This window comes from Panicum virgatum, chromosome 7K (assembly GCF_016808335.1).
Source record: "Panicum virgatum strain AP13 chromosome 7K, P.virgatum_v5, whole genome shotgun sequence".
Taxonomy (NCBI): domain Eukaryota; kingdom Viridiplantae; phylum Streptophyta; class Magnoliopsida; order Poales; family Poaceae; genus Panicum; species Panicum virgatum.
In genome coordinates this window covers 33,779,640-33,807,059 of record NC_053142.1, presented here as the reverse complement: position 1 = coordinate 33,807,059, position 27,420 = coordinate 33,779,640, and the positions used below count along the sequence as shown (strand labels likewise).

At 45.3% G+C, this 27,420-nt stretch overlaps 3 protein-coding genes and 1 long non-coding RNA gene across 4 annotated transcripts; 3 read left to right on the top strand and 1 right to left on the bottom strand.

Moving 5' to 3' along the window:
* The first annotated feature begins 8,456 nt into the window (after positions 1-8,456).
* On the top strand, positions 8,457-10,319 carry LOC120641110 (probable methyltransferase At1g29790). Its single transcript, XM_039917085.1, has one exon. It carries the CDS (start codon positions 8,735-8,737, stop codon positions 10,133-10,135), a length of 1,401 nt encoding a protein of 466 aa, XP_039773019.1. The 5' UTR covers positions 8,457-8,734; the 3' UTR covers positions 10,136-10,319.
* A 3,892-nt stretch (positions 10,320-14,211) lies between these two features.
* Positions 14,212-16,287, top strand: LOC120641109. The gene is made up of 3 exons (XR_005662142.1): positions 14,212-14,944; positions 15,433-15,586; positions 16,061-16,287. It is a non-coding gene; the product is annotated as an uncharacterized LOC120641109 (long non-coding RNA).
* An 802-nt stretch (positions 16,288-17,089) lies between these two features.
* On the bottom strand, positions 17,090-20,229 carry LOC120641108 (26S proteasome non-ATPase regulatory subunit 11 homolog). Its single transcript, XM_039917084.1, has 2 exons — positions 20,054-20,229; positions 17,090-18,567 (listed from the first exon to the last, which is right to left on the bottom strand). The coding sequence occupies exon 2, from the start codon at positions 18,556-18,558 to the stop codon at positions 17,278-17,280; it is 1,281 nt and encodes a 426-aa protein (XP_039773018.1). The 5' UTR covers positions 18,559-18,567; positions 20,054-20,229; the 3' UTR covers positions 17,090-17,277.
* A 1,045-nt stretch (positions 20,230-21,274) lies between these two features.
* On the top strand, positions 21,275-25,959 carry LOC120641107 (MLO-like protein 1). The gene is made up of 14 exons (XM_039917083.1): positions 21,275-21,617; positions 21,711-21,765; positions 21,870-22,087; positions 23,463-23,579; positions 23,712-23,763; positions 23,887-23,978; positions 24,067-24,141; positions 24,218-24,306; positions 24,421-24,470; positions 24,561-24,601; positions 24,772-24,987; positions 25,155-25,222; positions 25,314-25,374; positions 25,525-25,959. Exons 1-14 carry the CDS (start codon positions 21,504-21,506, stop codon positions 25,714-25,716), a joined length of 1,440 nt encoding a protein of 479 aa, XP_039773017.1. The 5' UTR covers positions 21,275-21,503; the 3' UTR covers positions 25,717-25,959.
* Positions 25,960-27,420: the final 1,461 nt, after the last annotated feature.

The window sequence follows — 27,420 nt, the reverse complement described above, 5'->3', positions numbered from 1 at the left end:
AAGTAGTCGATCACGTCCCACGAACCGAGCTCCTCGTACTTGATCCCAGCAGCCGATCAGCGCAGCAGTCGCAGCAGCGCCTCCACGGAGTCCACACGTACGGGGATGAAACGCCGGGCGTCGGTGTGCTAGCACCGCACGCATGGCATGGGCGGCGGCCGAGAGAGAGAGGGAGGGGCGGCGGCTAGGAGGTGGCGCAGCTCTCAGGGTTTTGCCCCCCTAGCCCCTCCCTCGTATATATAGGGCGTACTAATGGGCTTCTATCTCATAGGCCCATTAGTAACCCTAATCCCTCTTGGATCAATATCCTCTTGGGCCTTTAAACCGTATTGTGATGATGGGCTCTTGAGCATATCACCAACAATCTCCCACTTGCACTAGAGACAATCATACAGGCAAGCTTTTCAACATTCCAAACCCCTTAAGTGTGTGACCCGTTAGGTTCATGTGTAGGTGGTCGTGAACGGAAATCATTTCCGAATCACAAGTCAATAGCGGCACCTAGCAGGGCATAGTGACTCACAAATACACATAAAGATCATATCGGCCGAACCTTAGATATACTCATACACCGATCCCTTTGCCACACGATACCAGTCAAGCTCAAAGCGAGATGCGTGCCACCTTTGTGATAGCTCAACCATTCTCTCGATCTAATAGTGGATTCCATTCATAACTAACCTTTAGTCATCATGATTAACTCTTTAATCACTTTGGCATGGCCATGCACTTTCAAATCCAACTATCTCGAGGGGCCCAGAGATATCTCTCCTGTTATCTAGGAGGGGCAAATTTCATCTTGATCCGCTCACATCCCATTCCATGTTTCATGACACACCTGTAAGCTACTTTTGTAACTACCCAGTCACGGAGTAGCGTTTAGCAGCCCCAAGATGCACCACTACACACAGTGAGAAACAATGACGATCTCAGGTCTAAGGATCTAGTAGGTATAACACTCAAGAACAACTGATGGCACATACAAAATAACAATCCCAACATTGTCTTGGAGTGGGTCAATCCAACACCATGTTCACCAACATGTGTCCACATCATTAATCCGATATCTCCATATCCATGATCCGTGAAACATGATCATCAATTAATGCATGTGCTAGTCTCAACGTCGTTGTTGTCCCACACAACGACATAAACTAGGGATAATTTAGAATCATATCATTGTCAACAAAGAGTTTCACGAACAAGTCACATACTTGATAATCAATGTAAAAAATAATCATCCATGGAACAATTAATAATTATTTATCATTACATAAACATACTCATGACACAAAATCTCCCACGCACACTAGAATCACTGATGTAAGTATCTAATACCCATAGATCTCATGTGCGCCTCATGCTTTGGTTGTGGGAGAGGCTTTGTCAACGGATCAGCAACGTTTGAATCCGTGTGCACCTTGCAAACCTTCACATCACCTCTCTCAACAAAGTTACGGATGAGGTGATACTTCCGCAGTATATGTCTAGATTTTTTAGTTGTTCTAGGCTCCTTTGCTAGTGCAACGGCACCACTATTATCACAATAGAGGTCCACTGGACTGGACGCACTAGGAACAACACCCAAGTCAGAAACAAACTTTCTGATCCAAACAGCTTCTTTTGCAGCTTCGGAAGCTGCAATATACTCGGCCTCTGTCGTCGAATCAGCCACCGTATCTTGCTTGGAATTTTTCCAGCTCACTGCCCCACCATTGAGGCAGAAAACAAAACCGGATTGCGATTTGGAGTCATCTTTGTCTGTTTGAAAACTAGCATCGATGTAAGCCTTTACAAGGAGCTCATCTTCGCCTCCAAATATTAGGAACATATCTTTAGTTCTTCTCAAGTACTTAAGGATACTCTTTACAATTGTCCAGTGAGCTTCACCGAAATCTGACTGATACCTGCTCGTAACATTTAGAGCAAAGGAAACATCTGGGCGCATGCAAAGCATAGCATACATGATCGACCCTATGGCTGAAGCATAAGGAATCGTACTCATCCTCTTTTGCTCATCAGGTGTCGTAGCACACTGACTCTTGCTTAGAGTAATGCCATGTGACATTGGCAAGAAACCTTTCTTGGAATCTTGCATGTTGAACCGATTCAATATCTTGTCAATGTACGTGTCTTGGCTTAATCCAATTAGCCTTTTTGATCTATCTCTATAGATCCTAATACCCAGAATATAAGCCACCTCTCCTAAATCCTTCATCGAAAAACTCTTTTTTAATGAGGTTTTAACGGCTTCAAGTATTGGAATATTATTTCCGATCAGTAATATGTCATCCACATATAGGACCAGAAACACAAGTGCGCTCCCACTAGCCTTTTTGTAAACACAAGGCTCATCTTCATTCTTGATGAAGCCAAACCCTTTGACTACTTCATCAAAACGAATATTCCAACTCCGAGATGCTTGCTTCAATCCATAGATGGACCTCTGAAGTTTACATATTTTCCCAGCATTTTTAGGATCGACAAAACCTTCAGGCTGTGTCATATACACATCCTCACTTAGATGTCCATTAAGGAAAGCGGTTTTGACATCCATTTGCCATATCTCATAGTCATAATATGCGGCAATTGCTAGGAGAATCCGAACAGACTTTAGCATTGCGACGGGTGAAAAGGTTTCCTCATAGTCAACACCTTGAATTTGTCGGAAACCTTTCGCCACCAATCGTGCCTTATAGATGTGAACATTTCCATCCATGTCTAATTTTTTCTTAAAAATCCACTTACAGTCGACAGGTCTCACACTGTCAATTTGATCGACCAAGTTCCAAACTTGATTATCATGCATGGATTTTAACTCGGATTCCATGGCTTCAAGCCATTTGTCGGAGTCAGGTCCCATCATTGCTTCTTTGTAGGTCAAGGGCTCACCATTTTCCATCAATAATACGTGGCGCTCCTCCGTAATCAGGAGGTTGAGCTTGTCAATAGCGCGACGTGCCCTTATAGACCTTCGTGGGGCTGGTGCCTCAACTACGGGTTGTGCAACATCTTGCACATCCCGTGGATCTTCAGTGGGTGCTGAAACAGTTTCGGGTGTTTCCTGAATTTCTTCAAGTTGCACCTTGCTCCCACTAAATCCTTTTGAGAGAAACTCTTTTTCTAAGAAAACACCATTGCGAGCGACAAACACTTTGCCTTCCGCCTTATTGTAAAAATAATATCCTTTGGTTTCCCTAGGATACCCCACAAAGAAGCATTTGTCTGACTTTGGAGTGAGCTTATCTGACATCAAACGTTTGACATAAGCCTCACACCCCCAAACTTTGAGAAAAGATAATCCGGGACGCTTCCCAGTCCATATCTCATATGGTGTTTTCTCAACAGACTTACTTGGAACCCTATTCAGTGTGAACGCAGCAGTTTCAAGAGCATAACCCCAAAATGACAATGGAAGATCAGCTTGGCTCATCATGGACCTAACCATGTCCAACAAGGTTCGGTTCCTCCGTTCGGATACCCCATTCCATTGAGGCGTTCCGGGCAGAGTTAGCTGCGGAATAATTCCACATTACTTCAAATGATCACCAAATTCAAGGCTCAAATATTCTCCTCCACGATCAGATCGCAGAAATTTAATTGTCTTGCCTAATTGATTTTGTACTTCATTCTGAAATTCTTTGAACTTTTCAAACGATTCAGACTTGTGCCTCATTAAGTAGATATAGCCATATATACTAAAGTCATCAGTGAAAGTAATAAAGTACTGAAAACCACCTCTGGCTATTGAGCTCATTGGTCCACATACATCGGTATGTACAAGTCCCAACAAGTCACTCGCCCTCTCACTCTGACCAGTGAAAGGCGCTTTGGTCATCTTTCCAAGCAAACAAGACTCACATGTGTCAAATGATTCAAAATCAAATGAGCTTAACAATCCATCTTTATGGAGTTGTTCAATGCGCTTCTCATTTATATGACCTAAGCGACAATGCCAAATAAAAGTGGGATTCAAATCATTTGGTCTAAGCCTCTTAGTATTAATGTTACAGACAGATTTATCCTCAAGATCAGGAACATATAATCCATTCACCAATGGACAATGAGCATAAAAAATACCATTGCAAAAAATAGAACAACGTTTGTTCTCTATTACAATCTTAAAATCACCAACTTCTTCCAAACATGAAGAAGAAATAATGTTCTTGCTCAAAGCAGAAATGCAATAACAATTATTTAATTCCAAAACTAATCCGGAGGGTAGAGACAAGTGGTAGGTGCCGACCGCCAACACCGCAACCTTTGCGCCATTGCCGACACGAACGTCCAACTCGCCTTTTGCAAATCTTCTAGTCTCACTTAGACCCTGCAACGATTTGCAAGTGTGAATCATCGATCCAGTATCAAATACCCATGATTCACTAGAAGATAATGCAATATTTATTTCTATAACATTTATACCTGAAGTGGAAGTCTCACTTCCCTTCTTCTTCTTCTTTTCTTCCAAGTACTTCTTGCAGTTTCTAGACCAATGTCCCTTTTCATGACAGTGGAAGCATTCATCCTTAGAAGTAGGGCCAGATTTGGCCTTAGGTGCTGGCTTTAGCTTAGAGCCCGAGGACTCAGCACTGGAACTCTTTTCCTTGCCTTTACCTTTGGGATTAGGAGGCGTCCAACGCTTCCTCTTTTTGTTCCCCTTCTGAATCATCATCACATGATTGAGATTCTTCTTAATGCTCTCCTCTGCTGTCTTTAGCATCCCATGCAACTCACTCAATGTTTTATCCAAGCCATTCATCTGAAAGTTCATGATAAAAGGCTCATAGCTCGCCGGGAGCGACTGGAGAATAACATCAGTAGCCAAGTCTTGGTGAAGTTCAGAACCAAGTCTGTCCAAAGTCTCAATATAACCAATCATTTTGATCACATGAGGACTGACCGGGCTACCTTCTGCCAGCTTGCGCGCAAACAAGGACTTTGAGATATTGAACCTCTCAGTCCTGGCTTGGTTCTGAAACATCCCACGTAGCCCCTCGATCATGGTATGAGCATCCGCATGCTCATACTGCTTCTGCAGATCAGGGGACATGGTGGCGAGCATCAGACAGCTGACATCAAGTGAGTCATTGCAGTGCTTCTCATAAGCTCTACGACCAGCAGTAGTTGCATTGTCAGGGAGATCATCAGGATATGGCTGCTCAAGAACATACTCCTTTTTCTCTTGCCTGAGAACAATTCTCAGGTTGCGGTACCAATCAATAAAGTTTGTTCCATTCAACTTTTCTTTCTCAAGAACAGAACGCAAATTGAAAGCGGAATTGTTACTGGCAGACATGATCTACATCATTAAAGCAAGATTTCAGCACTAAGTTTATGTAAAAGACTTTCATTAACTGATTTAACAAAAGACAACCTACTATATCAAAGTCATCTTCCCTCTAATGACATATAGTGGTTCAAGATCCATAATCACTAAAATCCTAGTGAGCTTTAGCATCACGGCTAGAAAAGTAGTGATACAGGTAAGCAACAAATTACTAATCGCATCTCTATGCGACTCTTGTTTGTTGGGTGGCATCCAATGCCCCGGCCCCAACCCTATGCCTTAAAGCCCAAAACTGTTTTGATAGCTTTGTTGAGTAAACCAATACTATGCTTGTGAATGTCCGACATCCACCCTATACAAAAGTGATAGCTGAGGGTAGTCTACTTTGGTAAACCTACCACACAACGATCAAAATTTATAGGTGCAGCTATTGGTAAAAGGCATAAAAAACTCAACCTTTTCCGAGGGAAGCTATTCTATCATGATTAAAGCATCCACCATATGTAAAAGCATGAAAGAATAGTATGACAGGAAAATAAACATCACAGGCATATAATCATATTATATTGTGAATAGTATGGCCTCTTGCATCACAATGGGCTCCATCGCCATGGCTCCAAGGTGACCTCCATTGCCATCCGTCCTGTCTTGTGGTGATCATCATCGCCATCGTGATTGAAGCCTCCATGAAAAGATACTAAGCTACTACATCTAATAGCTAGTGAAATAATTACATGAGGATTCAAACATCACAAGTCGACACGCAGGTCGTTATACAATAATGGTGCAACCTCAACCCGGTTGTGTTAACTTGCGACACACAGGCCGCACAAATCATCACATACATCATCACATGACATTGAGGCCATACCATTCACATTACACCCTGCAAAAACAAGTTAGGCGTACGACGTGTTCTACCAAAGTAGCGCTTGGGAAGCCGCTACAGCGAGAAAGCAACGGCGGTCCCTGAAAACCTCACGGAATTACACAGATCGCATCTATGGAATCCGTATGAAAATCTCATCAGAGTGATCGCATCACCTCAAATCCGAGCCATTCATAATGCCTCAATTTTCACTAGGTCAATCACATTGACCGTGCAAACTTTGCACTTGAGAAGACTGCATCTACACATGACCTCGATCTGTTGGTTCAATCTGCTGACTATGCACACAGTTAGTCCCGATGGTGATTCCAGCCGGTAGGGACATGTCGTATGCATAACAGAGAAAGAACACAAAATAATCTTTTGTCACATGCCGCGCAATCAACTCACTCCAGTTTTAACCCCTTATGACCAATTGATCTAATCAAACCGTGCAAAAGTAATAGATCCAATCTACTACAACAACATATCACCTATATGCAAAAGATCCAGACCAAAAACTACGCAAGATGGCTCTGGTACCACTGTAGGGAAACGGGTAGGCTACGCTAGCATCACTACCGCATATACCCAAGATACTTGCGAGTAGAAGATCATAGATCGTTACCACTAGACGCGCAGCGCAGCGGAAGAAGTCGCGCGTCGATGTAGAGGAAGTAGTCGATCACGTCCCATGAACCGAGCTCCTCGTACTTGATCCCAGCAGCCGATCAGCGCAGCAGTCGCAGCAGCGCCTCCACGGAGTCCACACGTACGGGGATGAAACGCCGGGCGTCGGTGTGCTAGCACCGCACGCACGGCATGGGCGGCGGCCGAGAGAGAGAGAGGGAGGGGCGGCGGCTAGGAGGTGGCGCAGCTCTCAGGGTTTTGCCCCCCTAGCCCCTCCCTCGTATATATAGGGCGTACTAATGGGCTTCTATCTCATATGCCTATTAGTAACCCTAATCCCTCTTGGATCAATATCCTCTTGGGCCTTTAAACCGTATTGTGATGATGGGCTCGTGAGCATATCACCAACAGTAAAGTGGTAAGAACTCGGACTCAACATGCAGAAAAGCAGTGCTCTTGCTAACTGAAGATGTAGGGGTCAAACCAATGCCAAGCATGTGAGTCATTTCTTCCACTAAGTTGCATCTAGGGAGCTCTTGGTATTCTGAACTTTGTTACTACCTTGTGCTTTTCTCAGGAGACATTTCTTCCACTAATAACAGGAGCATTTGTGCAAGGATATCATTTTAATTTTGCGGAATGCAAGGATATCAATTGGGAGGCATGTGCTTTTGGTCAATTATCTTGGAAGGTCGCAATGCAGTGGACACTTAATTATTATTTTCAGTTATTTTGGTGCGAAACTGCTCCATTCTTTATTATGTGAACGTGAACTGCTGGTTTCAGATTGAAGCTCCTTTCAGCATCATCTTTATTTATCATGTTCTATTGGACTAAATATATAGTTTAGAAACAATTGCAAAAAAAAGCTATAGAGTTCTCATGGTACATTTGATCACAACACAATATACATATTAAATACTGCATCCTGCCTATGAAACTGTGTAGCGAAACTGTGCACTGAGAGTGGTAGTTTCATCAGACAGAAAAGCTGATGTGGCAGTCTAGGTTACAGTGCCATGAAACTCTCACTGAGACTGGCCTTATACACCCAAAGAAGACACGGTCAACGTTTTGTTGTACCCCACAAAGCTTACAGTTTCTATTACCTTTCCACTTCTTCTTTTTCACCTGTCTGAAGCTTGCTTTGGAACGCCACCCAAACAAAGACTTTCAACTTACGCGGCATTTTGTTCTCCCAGAGTCTCTTAACTCTATTACAGGCAACACCCTTTTTGCTTTCATTTTGGGGTTTGCGATCAACATTTTTTTGGACTTCTTAGGTTTATGTTAAAAGGTTATGGTTTCTTGGTGCATCGTGAAATACAGAATGTTTGTATTTCTGTTGCTTTCCCATGAAAACAAAACGGGTAAAACTACTCAGGTTTCTTCAAAATCGGTGCCAATCCCCATCATTCCCGTGTCTTCACCCCCAGCAATGGCGGATTGCCCTTTCCAGGCCGCAGACCAATCAATGCCCGAGGACGTGAAGGCCATCCGCTCAACTCTCGCCGCGGTGGCGGACCCACAAGTCGGCCACGGAGCTCGCCCCCCAAGCGATGGAATGGCCGTGCCCTCTGCACAGTGCGTCAGTGACGTACCGCGAACAGGAACGAGCTGCTGGCTTGCGAAGCAAAAATGTCCACCCTTTTCTCCTCCCAAAGCAAGCGCCCGCGGCGATGAGAGGGCGCCGATGTGTAATCTGCAATCCACGACACATGCAAAGGGCATCCAAAGTCAAACGCGCAATGCATCTGCACTTCACATCTGGAGACTCTCCCAGCTTGATCGATCGGTACACTGCGCACGCACCCTTCTGCCGATGCGTCAGGAAACGCCATTTCCCATGTCGGATTGATCTCGGTGGATGGTGAACACCGAGCTGATCGACGCGCGCAGCGGCTAGCCGATCGTTGTCGCCGATCGCCGGCACCATCAGCCAGGTGGCCATGTACGCGGCGAAGCACCGGGGCCATTCGTCGCAGCAGCAGCAGCAGCAGCACGTCGACGAGGCGGTGATGGGCGGCGTCGCCAACGGCCACGGGCACCGGCCAGCGGCGCCGCGGCCGGCGCCCCGGCGCGCCAAGCTCAAGATCCTGCTCGTCGTCATCGCCACCAACCTCGTGTCCGTCTACCTCTTCTCCGGGGCGTCGCTGTCCGTGCACCTCCCGGCGTCGGCGCCGCGGATCCACCTGTGGGACTCGGCCGCGCTGATGCGGGACCTCAACGCCACGCGCGCCGCGCTCGCGGGCGCCCGCGCGGAGCTCGCGGCGCTGCGGGCGCAGTGCAACGCGTCGTCGCACCTCCTCGAGTCCGTGCTCGCGGGCCTCGGCGCCGTGCACGGGGACGCGCCGGAGGCCAGGGACTTTGGCGGGTGGCCCGAGGAGCCCACGGGCGAGCTCAAGCTCGCCATCGAGCCCCACCGGCTGCCGCTCGGCTTCCACGCCAACTTCGGCACGGACGAGCTCTTCCCCGGGCTGGGCTTCGCCTGCCGCAACTTCCAGGACGAGCTGGCGCAGTACATGGCGTACGACGCCGGCGCCGAGTGCCCCGACGACGACGCCCTCGCGCTGCAGCTGACGCTCAAGGGGTGCGAGCCGCTGCCCCGCCGCCGGTGCCGGGCGAGGTCGCCGGCGGGGTACGTGGAGCCGGCGCCGCTGCCGCGGAGCCTCTGGTCCGTCCCGCCGGACACCACCGTGCGCTGGGCGCCGTACACGTGCAAGAACTACACCTGCCTCGTGCGGCGCGCGCGCGCCCGCGGCGGCGCCTACTTCTGCAAGGACTGCTTCGACCTGGAGGGGAAGGAGCGGCGGCGGTGGCAGGCCGACAACGGCGGGCCGGGGTTCAGCATCGACAGCGTGCTGCGGTCGCGGGCGCCCGGCACGGTGCGGATCGGGCTCGACATCGGCGGCGGCACGGGCACGTTCGCGGCGCGGATGCGGGAGCGGAACGTGACGGTGGTGACCACGACGCTGGACCTGGACGCGCCCTTCAACCGCTTCGTGGCGTCGCGCGGGCTGGTGCCGCTGCAGATCACGCTCATGCAGCGGCTGCCCTTCGCCGACGGCGTGCTGGACATCGTGCACTCCATGAACGCACTCAGCAACTGGGTGCCCAACGCCGTGCTCGAGGCCGCGCTCTTCGACATCTACCGGGTGCTCCGGCCAGGCGGCGTCTTCTGGCTGGACCACTTCTTCTGCCTGGGCCCGCAGCTCAACGCCACCTACGTGCCCATCTTCGACCGCGTCGGCTTCCGGCGGCTGCGGTGGAAGGCCGGCCGGAAGCTCGACCTCGGCGCCGAGAGGAACGAGTGGTACGTGTCGGCGCTGCTCGAGAAGCCCATGACTTGAGTTTATTGTTGTAATCCGTTTGTTCTTGGTTTCGTCCCTCCATTTGCTGCTGCTCTTTGGATTGTCATGACACGGGCCTAAGAGAAAGAATTAGCATTGTAGGGACAAAAATGGTGAGGCTGTGACAAGAGTTATAGACAGTTCTTAAACATTTTTTCATGAAATAATTCAGCGAAATTGATCACGAACTCCGACTGCTGGTCTGCTGCTGCGCATGCTGTGTGGTTTTTGTCGTCAGAGGTGTTTCCGGAGCAGCGAAAGTTGTGATTCATTTCATCATTCATGTACTCCGTTTAAGTTACCGGGTCTAGCATTCCAACCTAATTCTTTTCACCTTGTACTCGAGCAGCCCAGTACAAAATACTTACTCGAGTAGCCCGGTACAAAATACTTGGCACCATATGTAAGGTGAGTGGGTAAGAATATAGATTTATCACAAACTCGTTTGTGAGAAACCTCAGCTCTCAGTTAAAGGTCCGTCAGCTCCAGGGTGAATTCACATGACGAGCACAAGACTGCGAGTACCAACAGGCTTAAATTCCGGTAACATAGCAGAGTCCACAGACATGAGACATGTTGAATTAGGCCGAAAATGAACACTGACATTAAAAACAGACAAGTACTTCATGCGCAATTAGTCGCACATTCAAGTATACAAGAATAATGGTCCGCATTTCGTCTGAATACTAGAACTCTGTGCGTGACGTTGCCGCGCCATTGAGAGTTGGCCAGTGTTTTCATGTTGACCCTGGAAACTCTAGGTTAGGGCGCGGTAAAGAGCCTCAAATTTTAGCCTAGATAATCATCTAATAGAAACTAAGAACAAGTAAGTATCAATTTATTTTTTTAAAACTACACAATACAACTTAGACACTTATAATGCACGCACGTAAGTATCAGTTCATTGAATTGACCTAATTTTATGGTTTGCAATTAATTAATTTCTATTACTTCCTCTGTTTTAAAATATAACTACCTTTAGATTTTTACAAAGTCAAATCTTTTAAATTGACTATGAATAGTTAAAATTATAAAAATTAATAATATAAAAACAATATCAATTAATATCATAGGATATAACATTTTTATTTAGACTTAATTATTTTTGGAGATATTATTGATCAAATGTGGAAAAGTTTGGGACGAAGGGAGTTCTACATCAACTATTTCTCAAATGGTATCAGTACACCTATCAATATTAAGATTTCTATGGAATTCTCACAGATCCATAAATCTTAGTATCTTGAAAATAAAGTAACTATTTGTTATGTCCTGAGATCTGTGACAAAAATTGGGTTCAGATTAAGCTATGCGACTATAATCCCGTAATTAATTACTTGGAACTCAAATGAGGGAGTAATTCCTAGGATGACCTGGTAGAAACTAATTTAAGCAGCAATAAACAGGTAGAGAAGAGTATGTATATGGCTACGAGTCTAGCAGTAGAGAAGTTCACCTAAGGCTGACCTCAGTAGTCCCCCTGAGGCTCAAGCGGAGGCAGACGTGGCGCTTCGGGGCTGGGCCACGCGGGCGGGGGGAGGCGGACGCGGCCACTTCGGGGCTGGGCCACGTGGGCGGGGGGGCGACGGGGCGACGGGTGGGGGTCTCCTGCTGAAGTACAGTTACTCGGGTCAGGATTTGATGCATGGTTGGCCGTCGGTATTAGATTCATGCGGCTGGTTAGCTTGGTCAGAGATAAAATTGATGCGTCAGGGTTAGCAGCTAGCTCACGTCACTTTGGTCAGCCTGATATTCCGAGGCCAGTGATCAGCAGACGAACATGTTACCAGGAATCGTTTTTTCGTTGGACAGTATCAGGGCAATGCAGACATGAACAGATGAGGAAGCAGAAGGGGCGTTAGCTTAATATCACTACAAGAAATGTGGTGATCTATGACAAAAGTTTTATGACATTTTAATAGAGCGTCACAATTGCACACAATCTATGACGAATTTGAAGGTATGGACCCTAGGCCCAAAACTTTATGACGTTTTAATGAATTCGTCATAATTGAGCCCACAAAATATGACGTTTTATTGAATTCGTCATAACTGAGCCCACAAAACATGATGTTTTAACATTAATGTCATAAAAAGGTTTTGAGTATTATTATCATTATTTTATAATAAGGTTTTGAGTAGAAATTTGAACAATCCCTAACAAATATTTCAAATTTTCATCTATTTTTATGATATGAGCTATAATTGAACAACCATACTTAAAATTTATTTTTAGGAATTTTCTAAATAGTATTTGAAATAGAAGTAGTTCAAATTGTAATTATTTTCTATAAACATGCAGAAAATCATTTTGTTTGCGTGGCGTCAACATGGACCCACCTGTCATGTAGGACACAAATGCTTTTAAAAAAATAGAGAGAAAAAAGGGTAAAAAATTAGGCCTCCAAGGGCATTCGAACCTGGTGACAGGGCTGAACTTCGGCCTGCTCTACCACCGCGCCATCATTTTGTTTGCATCAAGTTAAGCATTTTATATTAGATAAAAACTGCCACGTACGCGAATTTTGTAACAAAAAAATTTGTAACAGCTTATGTTATTATTATGGTCAACATAAGCTTCAGTCCAAATTTGAGATCCATACGAATTCGAAAATGTTATCAAGTAGTCTAATTTCAAAGATTGACTTGAGTTATAAGGAAAGCACAAGGGAACTAAAGTGCACGGGTAGCGCAATGGTTGAGACGCTAACTAAGATTGCTGGTGGCCGCAGTTCAATTCTCCAACAGAGCCACAATTTTTATTGCATTCATAGCCCACTTTAAAAAAAACTGGAAGCCCACAAAAAATAGAGGGAGACGACGGGATCGAACCGCCGACCTCGGGTTCAATATTGTAACGTATTAACCACTGGACTCCAAGCTTACGTGTGGTGTTGGCCAAGACGCTTTATTATTTTATATTAAGTATAGTTAATGTTCCACCAGCACGTGGCAGCACCTGGATGGTCGCATGATGAACAGGGACACGTGGCGCGACGAGGTTGCTGTATACTTCATATTTTCTTTTTTAAATCTGAAACATAAACTTCAAACTTGTATTTCACAGTCATATTAACTTCAAATTTGTCGATTCTTTTTTCTATCTTTTTGTAAAATCACGATCTTTCATTTAATATTATTGTCTTATGTGTTTATTGTGTATTTTTGAATCAAATTTATATGACTGAATTTCTCCCAGATTCGAGTACAATAGAAACATATATTTTTTCATAACAATTGGTAATGTGACTTCATATTGTACAATGTTATGCTTAACATGAGGTCATATCCAAATTTGAAGTTCATACAACTTCGAAAATATTATGTGCTACTGAAATCTTAAAGTTTGAGTTGAGTTGTATGAAACCAAATGAGAGATGTATCCATGTATGAGCAAAGTATACTACCTCTTTATCCAAATCATTTATTTTTTTTGGCAAACTGATGAACCTAAAATATGCAGCAAAATAATTTTTTACCATTTTTTATCACATTTACATGCTATGATGATTGTTATGTGTGATACTTTGGAGCAAGAATTTTGAATTGTCCCTACAAGGCAATAGAATTTTTCACCTATCTCCTGGACATGGTTTAAAATGGGACATAGCAGGTTAAATATATTTTTTTTCAATTTTTCAAATCTTGTTGGAAGCACCCATAGTTCAAATTGAGATAAAAAAACACAAAAAAGCCCACTTACATGATACAAAAGATCAAATTTGGTTATTTTTTTTAAATTACAAGTTCATGACTGGGCTCCTTATTTATACAGGGGAAAAAATAACATACTCGTGATAGTTTTTGGTTTGCAAATTACTTTAAATGGTGTCTTATTTTTTTATTTAGATGAAATATAGTTCAATTCACTCGGTAGGCGCGGGCTGAATCCAGTTTTCCCTCCTCCCGCCCACTCCTTTGAGTCCAGAGCGCGGCAGTCAAAAAAAACTCACAGCCAAATTACGATAATACCCCCAACTTATTGTATGAAGCAGCCAACTGTAGAAGAGTAGCTTGGTAAAAATACACACATCTCATCCGCATCCGCCTCAAATACCCCAGAAACCCTAGGCGGCCTCAAATCTCATCCGCGTCTCCTCCTCCGCAGCCGCCGCACTCCCATGTCCTCCTCCGCCGCCAGCCGCAGCGGCCGCGAAGCCTCCGCCGTCAACCCGCCGCGGCGGCCTCCCCTCCTCGTCCGCCATCCCGCTGCGGCGGCCAGGACCCTGCCTCCGTCATCCAGGCGCGGCTACAACCTCTCACCGACGCCTCCTACCCTGGCGGCCGAGGTCCCTCCTCAGATCGAGCAGCCAGCCGTGTCACCACCCGCGCCTGCTGCTGCTCCTTCTGCAATCTAGCGGCAGGAAGGGATCCAGGGCCTGCACGATGCACAAGGACTACACGGCGCCCGCGCCGCCCGCCTCCGCGAGGTGCGAGCGGAAGGGCCTACCGGCCGCGGCGCACGGCTCCACTTTGGCAAGGCGTGGGCGGAAGGGCAGGCAGCAGCAACAGCGAGCCCTCCACCACGATAACACCTGTTCGTCTCCTTCAGTTCCTATCCTCCTCCCTTATGTGCCCCAACTGTTTGCTAAAATGCCTGCTAGGATAGAAAGGATATTATTTTGCAGATTCGTGTACCAACTATACATTATTTTTTAAGATTCATTGAAGAAAAATAAACTTGTGATCTGCATTGAAAGAATGATTTATCATATGGATTTATATTCTTTCAGGTTCTTTTTTTCAGGTTCTCTATGCAATTCCCTTGATATGTTAAAGTGGTCATGGGCAAGAGCTTGAGTTTCCATGGTATATTCCAGATGTGGATGTTTTTTTTTTATCCTTCTATGCCAACTCTAAGTGTCTATTGCATTGCATGAAAGCATGATTCCGTGAGTAGCTGTCATTAGCTTAGTCTTGGTGTGCATCCTTATGACTTGTGATGGCTGCTTGCTTTCAATTCGAGTGTGACTTGTGATGGCTGCTTGCTTTGAATTGGAGATTCTAGTATTCTTATGTGCAGCATCTATACTAATTAATAATATGATGGGTAAACTAATAGGATAGAGTGGACTGGTTTAGCATGGATAGAATCTAAGAAATATTTCTATATATGCTCCTGCATGACTTTGCTATGTCTATTTTTAGAACTTCGGATCAGAGGTGTTCTCTGCTATTTTGCTAGACTGAAAGTACAAAGTGCTGGGATGATAATTTATATATCTATCTGAAAATAGAGTTCTTGTTAGATTGATGTACTGCAAACACTTAGTATCTTATAGCCTTATTTGTTTCAGGTAAACTGATGGTGGCTTCAGTTCCTTGATCATGGAGAAATAGTATGAACTCCGAGAAATGTTGGTTATCAGAAAGATGACACCACCACCGTACGTGCACAGGACGCACAAGTTCCCCTTCTGCTGTCCTTTGCTACCTGTGATGTGTGAAGAGGTGAGCAGTAGAAGCTAAGCATAGTTTAGAATTATAGTGTGCTTGTGATTTAATTATTGTCCATGGTAACCCATTGGTTTCTTTGCACACTTGTACTGTCTGGAATGGAATTATACTATTGTGAATTATCAAATGCTAGAAGCCTGCTTTGTGTTAGACCGTTATCGCTCAGACAACTTTTTCGTCATTCTGGGCAAAAGCTTATGTTAAAAAAATTTAAGATCTTGCACTGCAAAATACAATTGATGGCTGCCCATCTTTGTTTAGGATATGTGTATGCAGTTGTTTATTTGCATGACAAATCAGCAATTCTTCCATATTGAGTGAATGTCAATGCATAAATATAAATATGTACAAACTATAATACCCTTTTGTTTTGCAAAAACTAATTTCTTGTATCCGAGTCACTTTGCTTGGCTTCTCTATTTTTCCTTTTCAGAAAGATTAAGTTCTTTGCATGCTTGCAATTTTCAGGGAGAGAAGCACAAAGATCAAGAACAAGTGCATCGAATTTGTTTGAGTGCCTCTACAGGAAAAAGAGAAATGATGCACGATATGTACATATTGCCATTGCATATTAGCTTTCAAATATAGCTTATAGCAATTTTGGATGAAATTTTTTTATGTGATTTAATGTTGTATGTGATTAAATGCTCGATCAAAATTTATTTATGTGATGAGATGTTAATTTCTTGTTGATATATTTTGGGTTGGGCTGAAATGATCATGCAGTTTATATGGGCTGTGTAAATGAGGCCCAAATTGGCTCACGGGCCTGCTGCCATATCACTGTCCATGTCAGCATCCATGTGGTGCCATGTCATCACTACTTTCCACGTCACTGCTACGTCATTGATCATGTCAAATTACACGTCATTATTGCTATCCACGTCATCGCCATGTCAGCAGCCACGTCATCTTCCATGTCATCTTTGTGTGACATGGCTATTGAATCTGTAACGAAAATTATACTGTTCGTGACGTTAATTTTCGTCATAGAAAACGGGCTTGAGTTGGGCTTCAGGGGCTCGGGGACATTTCATGACGGTTTTAAAACGTCATGGATCAAGCTATTTATGACGAAAATTTAAGGAACGTCACGAGGTGTGATCTATGACGCTCAATACATGACGTTATTTGAGATCGTCATAGATACTGTTTTATGACGGTTTTTCAGTGATTTGTGACGAAATTCAATCGTCATGGATCAACAGATTTTTTGTAGTGTATATATCGACGTTGATGAAGCTGCGCGTCCTCGTGTCGTGAGGCAGCTGAGCTTGCGAGACAACTCCACACGTATCTAGAACCAACGATGGGGCAACGCCAATGAACTGACGGTTCAGATCACGCCAAGGATTCATCCAAAGGCTCTAATTAAGGGACGACGTCGACGAATGAGGTGCCACAGCAAATGGTGCAGATTTCGTTCGTTAGAGATATGTAGTGTTAAAAAAGAAGACAACCCGACCGTGGGACAAATGATAACGCAGCAGCACAACGAATGATAATGCTAGGGCAGTATTTCCACCATGCAGAAACAACAAACTATCTTGTTCGTGAGCAAGAACGAGGGACCAACATGCAGAGTGAAATGTCAATATTACGGGCTAAATGTCTGAAGATACCAACAGAACTGAAACATGGTGAAATCAGAGCAAACAGGTAAACTAGCACACGACTAGCTGCTCTCAAGCCATGATCTTGGCCGACCTCATGTAGAGGCTGTCCACAACCTTCCCCACGTTTGAAATGGTTTCGAGTGTAGCAGGGAAGATTTCCTCGGTCTTGGGATCCTCAAAGATGATGAGGCAGCCTGCACCTTGATCTAGAGTCCCAGCAAATTTCTTGTCAAGGATCATCTGTGACAGCTTCTTCTCAACGTGGTCAACCTGCAATTCAATCATCTCCGCTATGCGGGCAATCTCCACCTTGGAATAGGGCTCAATCAGCCTGCAGAGATTCTGCTCCAGGAGCGTATCATACAAAGATGAAAGATGCCTGTGGACAATAGGGTCCTCCTCCAACTGGGACTTGTAATCGCGAAGGGCGGTTTCAAAATACTTGAGAGATCTTTTAGAGTATGCATCAGCTACAGCCTTCATAGCATCAACATCAGGACCCAGATACTTTAGGCCAGCCTTAGATGAGATTATTCCTGCAACATCATCAGCTTGGTTGACCATTATCTTGCACAAGAGCATGTACTTCAGGCTGAAGATGGCCTTCGGGTCCTCCAGGGCACTGAAAGCTTCAAATGCTTCAAAGAAGTAGCTGTAAGCAGTCTTGTAATCCTTCTCTTCAGCATGGAGGATTCCACTCTGGAGATCAATAGTGCCCTGCTGAGCAGGTGGAACATAAATGGCATTTGCTGCTGTTCTAGCAGCAGTCAACGAGGCTTTGGCCTTTGGCAGGTTTCTCAGGGAGAAGTGAAGTTTGCTTTCCAGAAGGTCAATGTCCACCAGAAGTAACTTGTCATCAAGCCTCCTGACTTCCTTAATAAGACTAGGAAGGAGGGTAAGGGCTTCTGTATACTCCTGATTCTCTAACAAAAGAGCTGCCAACCTCGCCTCCACCCGCTGCCGGAGGAAGGTACGCTTCTCTGCACGGGTCCACTCCACCATCTCCTTGCACAGTGAAATCTGAAGATCAGATGTTCCAGGTATCTTGGCAACAGCATCAATTATCCCGCGGACAATTTTTGCAGTCTTTGCCTTAGGAATCACTGCGAAAAATGGCCTGAGTTGGGTCAAAAGATTACGTAGCTCCTCAGCTCTGTTCTCTTTAGTGAGGTAGTTTGTAAGATTTGTAATTGCAACTTCTTTTGTTCTCAGTGCATCAGCAGAAGAAGATGGGTCCTGAATGACACGGTAAAGGATTGAAATGGACTCTGAAGCATCCTTAGCCTCTTGAGCCTTGGCTAATGACTCAGTTGTAGCAGGAAGGTATGATGATTCCATTGAAGAAGACATGATTACTCCCTACATGCCAACATAACAAATATAAGGTACCAGCTGTTAGAAAATGATGAATCTTGCAAGCATATATTTCTTTACAGACATAAATTAAGCGCAAACATAGTGGTACATGCATGAGACATATCATTCAGCCACCATTTTCGGATGGCATCTGGCTCCAAAGAAATCTAATTTTGTGCTGTTAATCATTTAATTAAAAATGCACGATTGATCCTTATGTGACACCAACAAGTTAACAAAAGAAACAACAAAAAGAAACACATGCTTCCATGTTATGACTGACAGCAGCAAAGTTACAAACTCAGAAGGAGAAAAGCATAATCAGGTTTTGTGTGTGCAAAAAATTATCAATGCAGAAAAGATCAACTATCCAGAATTACTGTAAATGGAAGATTGACACAGCAGCAAATAAATTATCATCGAGAGGACACTACATCCAACAACATCAGATAATACTTCCGAGTCTTAGGAAACTTCAATGCCACTATGACTGACAACCATATACTATTAACTTAATAGATAACATCCAGGACAGTGGCAGATATAGAAGCTTTTCAATGGTTGCGCACACTAACCAGGGTAGCAAAACTAAGAACTAAAAACCAAGATTCTAGGTGCATGTCTAATTATTCTCTCTTGGTAAAAAAATCATAATTTGGAAGCCTCATGCCAAAAGTAAATTTTGAATGGCAAACAGATTTCATAAAGCTTATCTACGAAACCTCTACTACCACCTGATTCCAAACAGTAATCTACCAAGCGTGAATCATCAAATTATGGGAGTCATATCATCAGAGAGCAACAGCAATTGTGCTGCTACTTGTTGGAGCTAAGACTCATCTAATTGAAGTGGAAGAGTGCTCGTTGGCATAGGTAAGCAAGGGCTTCGGTTTGAGCGTCAGGCTAAACCTCAGATATTTTGGCTCATCTGTTCACTGGGACACCACCGAGCTCTACATTTCTCGGTTGGACTCCACACCTGCTCTGTAAAACCTAGTAAACTTTATAATTTTTTGGGTGTGCCTGGGCACATTCAGTGACCATGTCGGATCCACCCCTGCCAGGAATCAACGTTGTGTAAAACAGCTATCTTTAAACAGTGCCCAGAGAAGAGTGCAAGGGCAGCTAACTACCAGACACCAGAACAGGGGATAATTAACCCTTAACGAGTAGATACAAGAAGTACCTCTGGATAATTTAGCCAGTTCCACATAAATTTCTAAACACTACAGCCACAATCAAGCACCCTAAACCCAAATCTAGCCGAAATCAAAGAAGCAGACGTCAACTGCCAACTCCACTACAGCAAGATCGGATCAGCTACCCTAACACGCAGCAGACGAACCCACAACGGACCAGATGAATTCTGGAGTGCGGACCAGATGAATTCTGGAGTGCGGGTGCGGTGCAGCGATCCGGATCCCTCGCCCGCGGAAAGGAAACGACGGTCGATGATGCATCCAAGCCAATCTAGGGTTTGCTTGCTTACCAACGAGAGAGGAGGTGGAGCAGCGTGATCCGGGAGGGGGAGGACGACACCGGGATCGACGGAGGCGTGCTCGGCGGAGAGGCTTGGGCGGTGCCGCCTTATTTCTAGAGGCGGCCGGCGCCGATGCTAAGAAGAGGACGGCGAGTTCCGGGCGACCGGGGGTTACCGAACTGATACCTTTACTTTTGAGTGGGCTGGGTTGCAAGCTAGTGTAGTGTTCTTGGGCTTTCAGGAGTTGGTTATGGGCCTCGCTTACAGATGGGCCACGACACGGTCCTACGATCCGAAATGTTAATCCTATATATCTTTCGGAAGATTTTTTCTTTCTCAAAAGATCGTACAATCATCTACAACTATTGAATCGACACACTCAAACTCTTACCTCTCGTGCCTTCTCCCCTCCCGTGCCCCGCCGCCACCATAGTGGGCCGCAACGCGCACCCTGTCCGCTGTCGCTCATGGCCGAGTCGCCGCGCGCCTGTGCCGCCTGCGTGCTCCGCCGCCGCCCACCCCGTCGCCACTGTTTGCTCCTGTGCCGCCTGCATGCTCCGCCGCCGCCTGCCCGTGCCGACCCTCGCGTTGCCGCCGGCCGCTGCGCCGGAGAAGAAGGTGAGAAAAATATTGAGATTCAACATTTTTAAACTATGGATTCAACATTTTCGAAAAGCTGGTTCAAAATTTCGAAATACCGTTTCAACATTTTTTCTATTAATGCTGAATGGATTATTAGCTGGGTTTTAATGAGCTTTATAGGTGAGTCGCTTAACCATATTCCACAAGATGTATAGGAATCCATTTCCGGGAAGGCCCACGCTCACCCTGACCTGCTGCTGGTCTGTGGTCTCCCCTAGTCCTCTTAGAAAATTCACATTCTGTTTTTTTTCCAGAAAAAACAGCATGTGTAGGATTATTTGTTCTTCCTACTGATGCGCTGGCTTATACTACATGCTTGCAGGTTGCAGCCTTGCACCGGAAGTAAACGCTAGTGCCGTGCAGCGACGCGAGCCTTTTCCGCGTCGATGGATGGAATTGAAAAACCAGGCGGCCTTTTCATGCATCAATGCCATCCAAGCATCCGCCTCTATAAATTATTCTATCTCGGTTATTTTAGGACTCTACCTTTATATCGTCTTTATCAGGGTGTTGGCTAGAAAACTACACGGAGCATACCAGTACAGTATACACCGAGAAAAAGCCTCTAAAAAAATATACACCGAGAAAAAGCCTCTAAAAAAAATACACCGACGAACAATAATGTGCACGAGGTCGATGGTCAAAAGGGAGTGATATGAGTGGCTAGAGCACAAGTGCACAACCAGTCAATCATCCTGAGAGCCACGAACACCTGCGTGAAGGAGCTTTTCAGTGCTCGGCTACTGCTAGCAGCGCATCGGTTTCATCAGGAGCTAGAGATCACCCCCCGTCGCCGTCGACGTCGTCGGCCTCGGCCATGTCGTCGGAGGCGACGCTGGAGCACACGCCGACATGGATCGTGGCATCCGTGTGCTCCGCCATCGTCCTCATCTCCCTCCTCTTCGAGCGCGCGCTCCACCGCCTCGGCAAGGTGAGCAAAACCCTCCGGCCCTTGCAAGGCTTTGCAAATCAGCTGGCGATCGAGCTGACAAGTCGATGGATCGATGCGTATCGCTGAGCGCAGGCACTGGAGCGTCGGAGGGTGACTCTGTACGAGGCGTTGCTGAAGCTCAAAGAAGGTTCGAGCGAGACGGGCATCGCCTCCTCCTCCTCGTCGTCGTCGTCGTCGCCGTCGTAATGTCCAGTGTTCAATTAATCTGTTTGTTCGTGCGCCATTTTTCAGAGCTGATGCTGCTGGGGTTCGTGTCGCTGCTGCTCGTCGTCTTCCAGGACTTGATACAGAAGATCTGCATCGACGAGAGCCTCATGGAGCACGGGTGGCCGTGCCGAGGTGGGAACGAGGCGGCGGCGGCGGCGCACCACGGGGCTGCCTCCACATTTGCTGGAACCGGCAGGAGGATGCTCAAAGGAGGGGCGACTTTCGGTCACTGTTCAAGCAAGGTAACCCCGGCCGTCGTAGTAGTACAAGTGGATTGCGAAAGAGCCTTACAATGGGCTAGAACACATTTTGACTGCTAATTAGAGGTATTAAATGAAGATAATTTACAAAACCAACTTCAAAATCCCTACGCTAGGAACTTTGAAGAATCTAATGAGGCATTTGACCGCGTGATTAGAGGATGGTTACTATAGCATCACTGTGGCAAATTATTAATTAATTACTGTCATTAGATTCGTGAAAAGTTACACCCATCTCTGAAAAGATTTTGCAAATATGCTTCATTTAGTACTCTATACATGCAAGATTCTCTTTTCAAGAATCGTGTTCTAGAATTCTAGAAGAGGACCAAACACGTCCAATTGGCTCAATGGTAGCATGCTCGGGTGGAGCCATTGGCTCCCGTCGGGAGCCGAAGCTGGCGGAGCGCTGCCCATCCGCGTTCGACTCCTGTCGGGAGCCGAAGCTGGTGTCGCATAGTAGGTGAGTGCCGGGTTGCGTTGCTGTGAGTAGGTAAGTGCGTGTGTGGGCCTGTAGGTGCGTTCGAGACTTTTTGGCAACCCATCTGCGTTCGAGCATGCGCGGTCAGCATGAGTGTCCAATTAAATTTTTACATGATTCCACAGTGCTCTCGGGTGCTTAAAAAATGGATTATCCACTTTTATAGTAACAGTTTAAAGTTTTGGGTTGAATTGATAGTAAATAGATGCGTGCACACGCGAGGATGTCTCAAATTTGAATACTCGTAGACACAATTTAAATAAATAACTGCGCTCCTTTCTTCATCAATTTAGGATGTGCATATGCATTTCCAAATACGTCACCCTCGGTCCTCATGATGCTACGCACAATCATGTTCTTTTTTAATTTCCGGGAAGAGGGTAGAATTATATTAAGACTATTTTTGACTACGACATTGCAGAACTACAAGCACGTAAATTTTAGTTTGCAATTTAGTCAAATTTATGTTTCCTAAAGGATTTATATTAGAAAAATGCAATTTCTTATTTGCACTCTGACTGGGGCTGATCCTGACCTAACCTCACCAATAGGTGCTTCAAGATTCTTGCTTTTTTTTTAAGGGATGGAGCGGTTCACTTTTGTTAGGCATCCATACCTGTTGTTCTAAAGAACTTGACCCATACTGTGCCCTTTGGTCTTTGGTAGTTGGTAGTGCAAAGTTTGGAATATTTCACTCGAACAAATTCATTACTTTTTAATTTGAGAGGCATCTAGCCACGAAAAGGAACCAAACTGGCTGAGAAAAGACGGGCGGAAATTAGAATAAAGCAAAGAATAATATAGTGCTACAGTTTGATAATGTGGAATAGAAAGTAATTTAAAGATTTCAAACGTGATCCCTTTTTTTTGTTACAGGGAAAAGTCCCATTGCTCTCGCCTCACGCCTTAGAACAGATACACATCTTCATCTTCGTTCTAGCCATCTCGCACGTCGTTCTCAGCGCCGTCACCGTGCTCCTGGGACTCCTACAGGTCCGTCCATTCCATGCGTGCTGATTCCATGTGCACCCAACAGCCTGATCTCTCTGAATTAGTGAATTCGGAACGTTAACATGCAGTTTGACACTCCATGAAAATCAATCTGCTAATACTGTACATGTTCAGATGAGGAAATGGAAGCTCTGGGAGAACAGCATCCAGGAAGAGGGCAGCACTGGTAGGACTACACAAGGGCTGTATAAACATGAGCATCAATTTAAAGTTCTTTTTTTTTTAAAGAACCGGTTGGCATCTTCAAACGATGAGACTATCTGAATAACTGATGCGCCATCTACTGCAGCTCCGAAGATGATCAAGCGAGTGCAGAAAATCAAGTTCATCCAGGATCGGTGCAAGGGGCGCGAGAAAGTCACCTGGGTCATAATATGGATGGTCTGCAACTGTGACCTCATGCAACTTCTTTGTTACTAATTACTTGATGATGAGTGCCTGAACACAGAGGTGTTCTTCTTGCTTTCAGCGATCGTTCTTCAAGCAATTCTACGGATCAGTATCCAACGATGACTATGTCGCAATGAGGCTTGGCTTCGTCATGGTAAGTACTACCTGTCATTATTCTGTGTGAGGCTTGGCTCTGTACTACTATGATCTATGTGTCTCGTGGTTGACAGGAGCACTTTAGGGGGCACCACAAGTTCAACTTTTATGACTACATGATCAAAGCTCTGGAGAAAGATTTTAAGAGAGTAGTTGGTATAAAGTAAGTTATAATTCTTTTTTTTGCTGTTCTTGGCAGTTATCTTTTTCTTAGGAAGCTTCTGAACTTGTGGTACAACTGGCACATCAGTAACCGCTTTCGTATGTTCCAATGCAGATGGTATTACTGGATATTTGTGATGATCTTTTTGCTACTCAATATCACCGGTGCGCTTACTCTTTCTACATCACTTCTCATTCGTTCTCATGTTTCTCAATCCATTGCCTAACGTGTTTTGTTTCAATCTCTTGGTTCAGGGTGGCACTCATATTTTTGGATCTCGTTGGTCCCGTTGTCTGTAAGTTCCATTTCTGTACTATCTAACAGAGCTAAAAGTAGTACATCTCTGTTCTCTGAAGCTATCTGTTGCATAAAGGCCCCACAACACACTGTGTTCTGATGTATGAAACACTCGGGATTTGCTTTCATTCATTTTTTCCGGCCTCCTGTCATTTCTGCTGTTTGCAGTCGCTGCTTCTGATCGGAACAAAGCTGGAGCACATCATAAACAAGCTGGCCTACGAGGTCGCCTCCAAGCACGCCGCCGGGCAAGGGGAGGGGGGCATCGTCGTGCGCCCTTCCGACGAGCTGTTCTGGTTCCACAGCCCCCGGCTCGTGCTCGTCCTCATCCACTTCATCCTGTTTCAGAACGCATTAGAGTTCGCGTATTTCTTCTGGACACTGGTGAGCCTGCCTCTGCCTGCTAAGACACCGCACAGATCTTGCTGATCCACACAGTTCAATCAATCGCTTTAATTACCGCTGGGGATGTCTGAAGTGAAATCCCGCTTGTCAGTTGTCACTGAAGAATAAACCTTGACATCGTCCTTGACCGTGCTGCTGCAACGCAGGCGATGTTCGGCGTCAACTCGTGCATCATGGACAGACCGGGGTACAGCGTGTCGAGGATCGTCATCTGGTACTCCAGCTGGAGCCTGCTCTCAATCTTCTCTTCAGGGCAATGCAACGCACATCGACCTGACGGACGCATACTTGTTTTGTTCCTGCAGCGTCGTCGTCCAGGTGCTCTGCAGCTACAGCACGCTCCCCCTCTACGCCATCGTCTCTCATGTCAGTAGGCCATTCTTGATAGAAGATTCAAGAACCACGCGTCTCATGCATAAATCATTTTATTTCCTGATGATGGAGGCTTACTGCACTGCACGGTTCCTAGTTTTAATTCTCCTCCTGTTTGTGGACTCTGTGTGTGTGATCGATCAGATGGGGAGTTCGTTCAAGAGCGCGGTGTTCGCCGACGACGTCGCCGACCATCTCAGGGGCTGGGCCGACGGCGCGCGGAGGCGCATGAAAAGGTCTGCCACGGCTGGCGACGCCGCCGGCTGCCTGGGAGCGGAACGGCGGAGTTTGGAAGGGAGGAGCCGCCCAGCCCAGCTTCGGAGCATCTCGTTCTGAGGAGAGAAGCCGCGTGCATACTCTGCAGGGCACGCACATGCAGTGCCACTTCGTCTGGGCCTCTCGGGTCACCACCCAACGAGCCGTGGTTGGTTTTACACAAGACGAAAAGGGGATATGGTGTATTTGTGTTTTTGGCTTGCTGGTTAAAGGCCGCTGGTTGTTGCTTATTTGAGACTAGAGAGAGAGAGAGAGAGAGAGAGAGAGAGTTTGATCGGTTTTGTTCATTTGCATCTTGGAGTCTATGCGTGTAGGATGTTGAATCGATTATTTCTTATATACATTTGGTGGCCAGGTTTATTGCCATGGAACCAAGTGACGGAAGTAGATGTGGAGTCTAGAAGATCTCAAATATCTTCTTCCTACCTCTCCATTTTTTCTTCTCCTTTCCTCCTCCTTACCTTTGCCTCTAATGGAGTTCTTCAAGAGTAGGGGGCAAAAGCCCCCCACCCCCCTATGGAACCTGTCCACTACAATTCAAATCCTTATCTTGGTATAAGTATTCGTATTTTTCCCTATATTTATTGATGGACTACCGAGGATAATTCTATCGCGGAGGAATAATCTATTGCTAGCACATTAAATGTACTACTAGGGTAGTCCTAACTTTTTTTTGAAAGCATCTAGTCCCAACTATGTTGCCTTGAAGATAAGGAGCCAACACCCCGCTGAGCACTGCACATGCCACACCCCCCCCCCCACCCCCACCACCACCCCCAACACACACACACCCTCTTCTCTGAGGTACCTAGGAATGAAAACGGTTGAAAACGATCGGCGAATCACATTTTTTCATCGGAAACGAAAACGATATGATATTATCGAAAATGAAAATGACATCGGTAATGCGGTAATTTCGAAAACGAAAATATACGGTCGATGATACATCGGAAACGATCGAAACCCATTGAAACGATATTTTGAAAAACGATAAATATATCAAACCATAGAGCACAACACTGACCTGATTTGACATATTTCATATACAAGTACTAATTGTTAAGATATTAGTCCAAATATCAGTCCATCGATGACATGTATCTCATTTCATAATACTAAAATGTTAGACATTAATCTCGTCATCCATGAAACGATACATAGTCCCATGAATTCATGTCGCTAGGTTGTGATTTAGGGTTAGGATAATGAGTCATGACTCTCTAAAAATATAGATATGACATTCTAATAATATAGATAGCAGGGTGTGCTGGCATTATATATGAATACGGTATTCAATCGATAAAATATGGTAGAATATCGCAAAAATACGATATTTCTCGAAAACGATCGGAAGATGTTAAAATCACTTTCGTTTTCAGTTTCATCTTATTTTACCATTTTCGTTTTCATTTTTTCGATAATTGTTTTCATTTTCGTTTAGCCTTAAAAGTCGATAAAATCTCGGAAACGATCATCGGAAATCGGTAACTACCATTTTCGTTTTCATCCCTAGAGGTACCAGCTAGCCTGCATGCATCTGCCACCACATTTGAGTTGCATTGCCGTCTTTAACACTATGTGTTACTGATCGATACGAAGTTCGCTGTGTCAACTGATCTCACTCTCCCTACAACGATGACTGAATGAACAGTAGATGACGACAACAGAATGAAGAATGTCCCTTCCACCGAAATAGAACCTCCATCCATCTCTTATTATTTGGCCAACAAAAGGAGCCTCCACGTTCGCTCTCAAGACCTAAAA

Coding starts and splice junctions, on each gene's coding strand:
- LOC120641110 (XM_039917085.1), top strand. CDS start 8,735: ATGTACGCGGCGAAGCACCGGGGCCATTCGTCGCAGCAGCAGCAGCAG.
- LOC120641108 (XM_039917084.1), bottom strand. CDS start 18,558: ATGTCTTCTTCAATGGAATCATCATACCTTCCTGCTACAACTGAGTCA.
- LOC120641107 (XM_039917083.1), top strand. CDS start 21,504: ATGTCGTCGGAGGCGACGCTGGAGCACACGCCGACATGGATCGTGGCA. Junction 22,088..23,462: donor TCGGTCACTGTTCAAGCAAG/GTAACCCCGGCC, acceptor TTTTTGTTACAG/GGAAAAGTCCCATTGCTCTC. Junction 24,307..24,420: donor AAGAGAGTAGTTGGTATAAA/GTAAGTTATAAT, acceptor GTTCCAATGCAG/ATGGTATTACTGGATATTTG.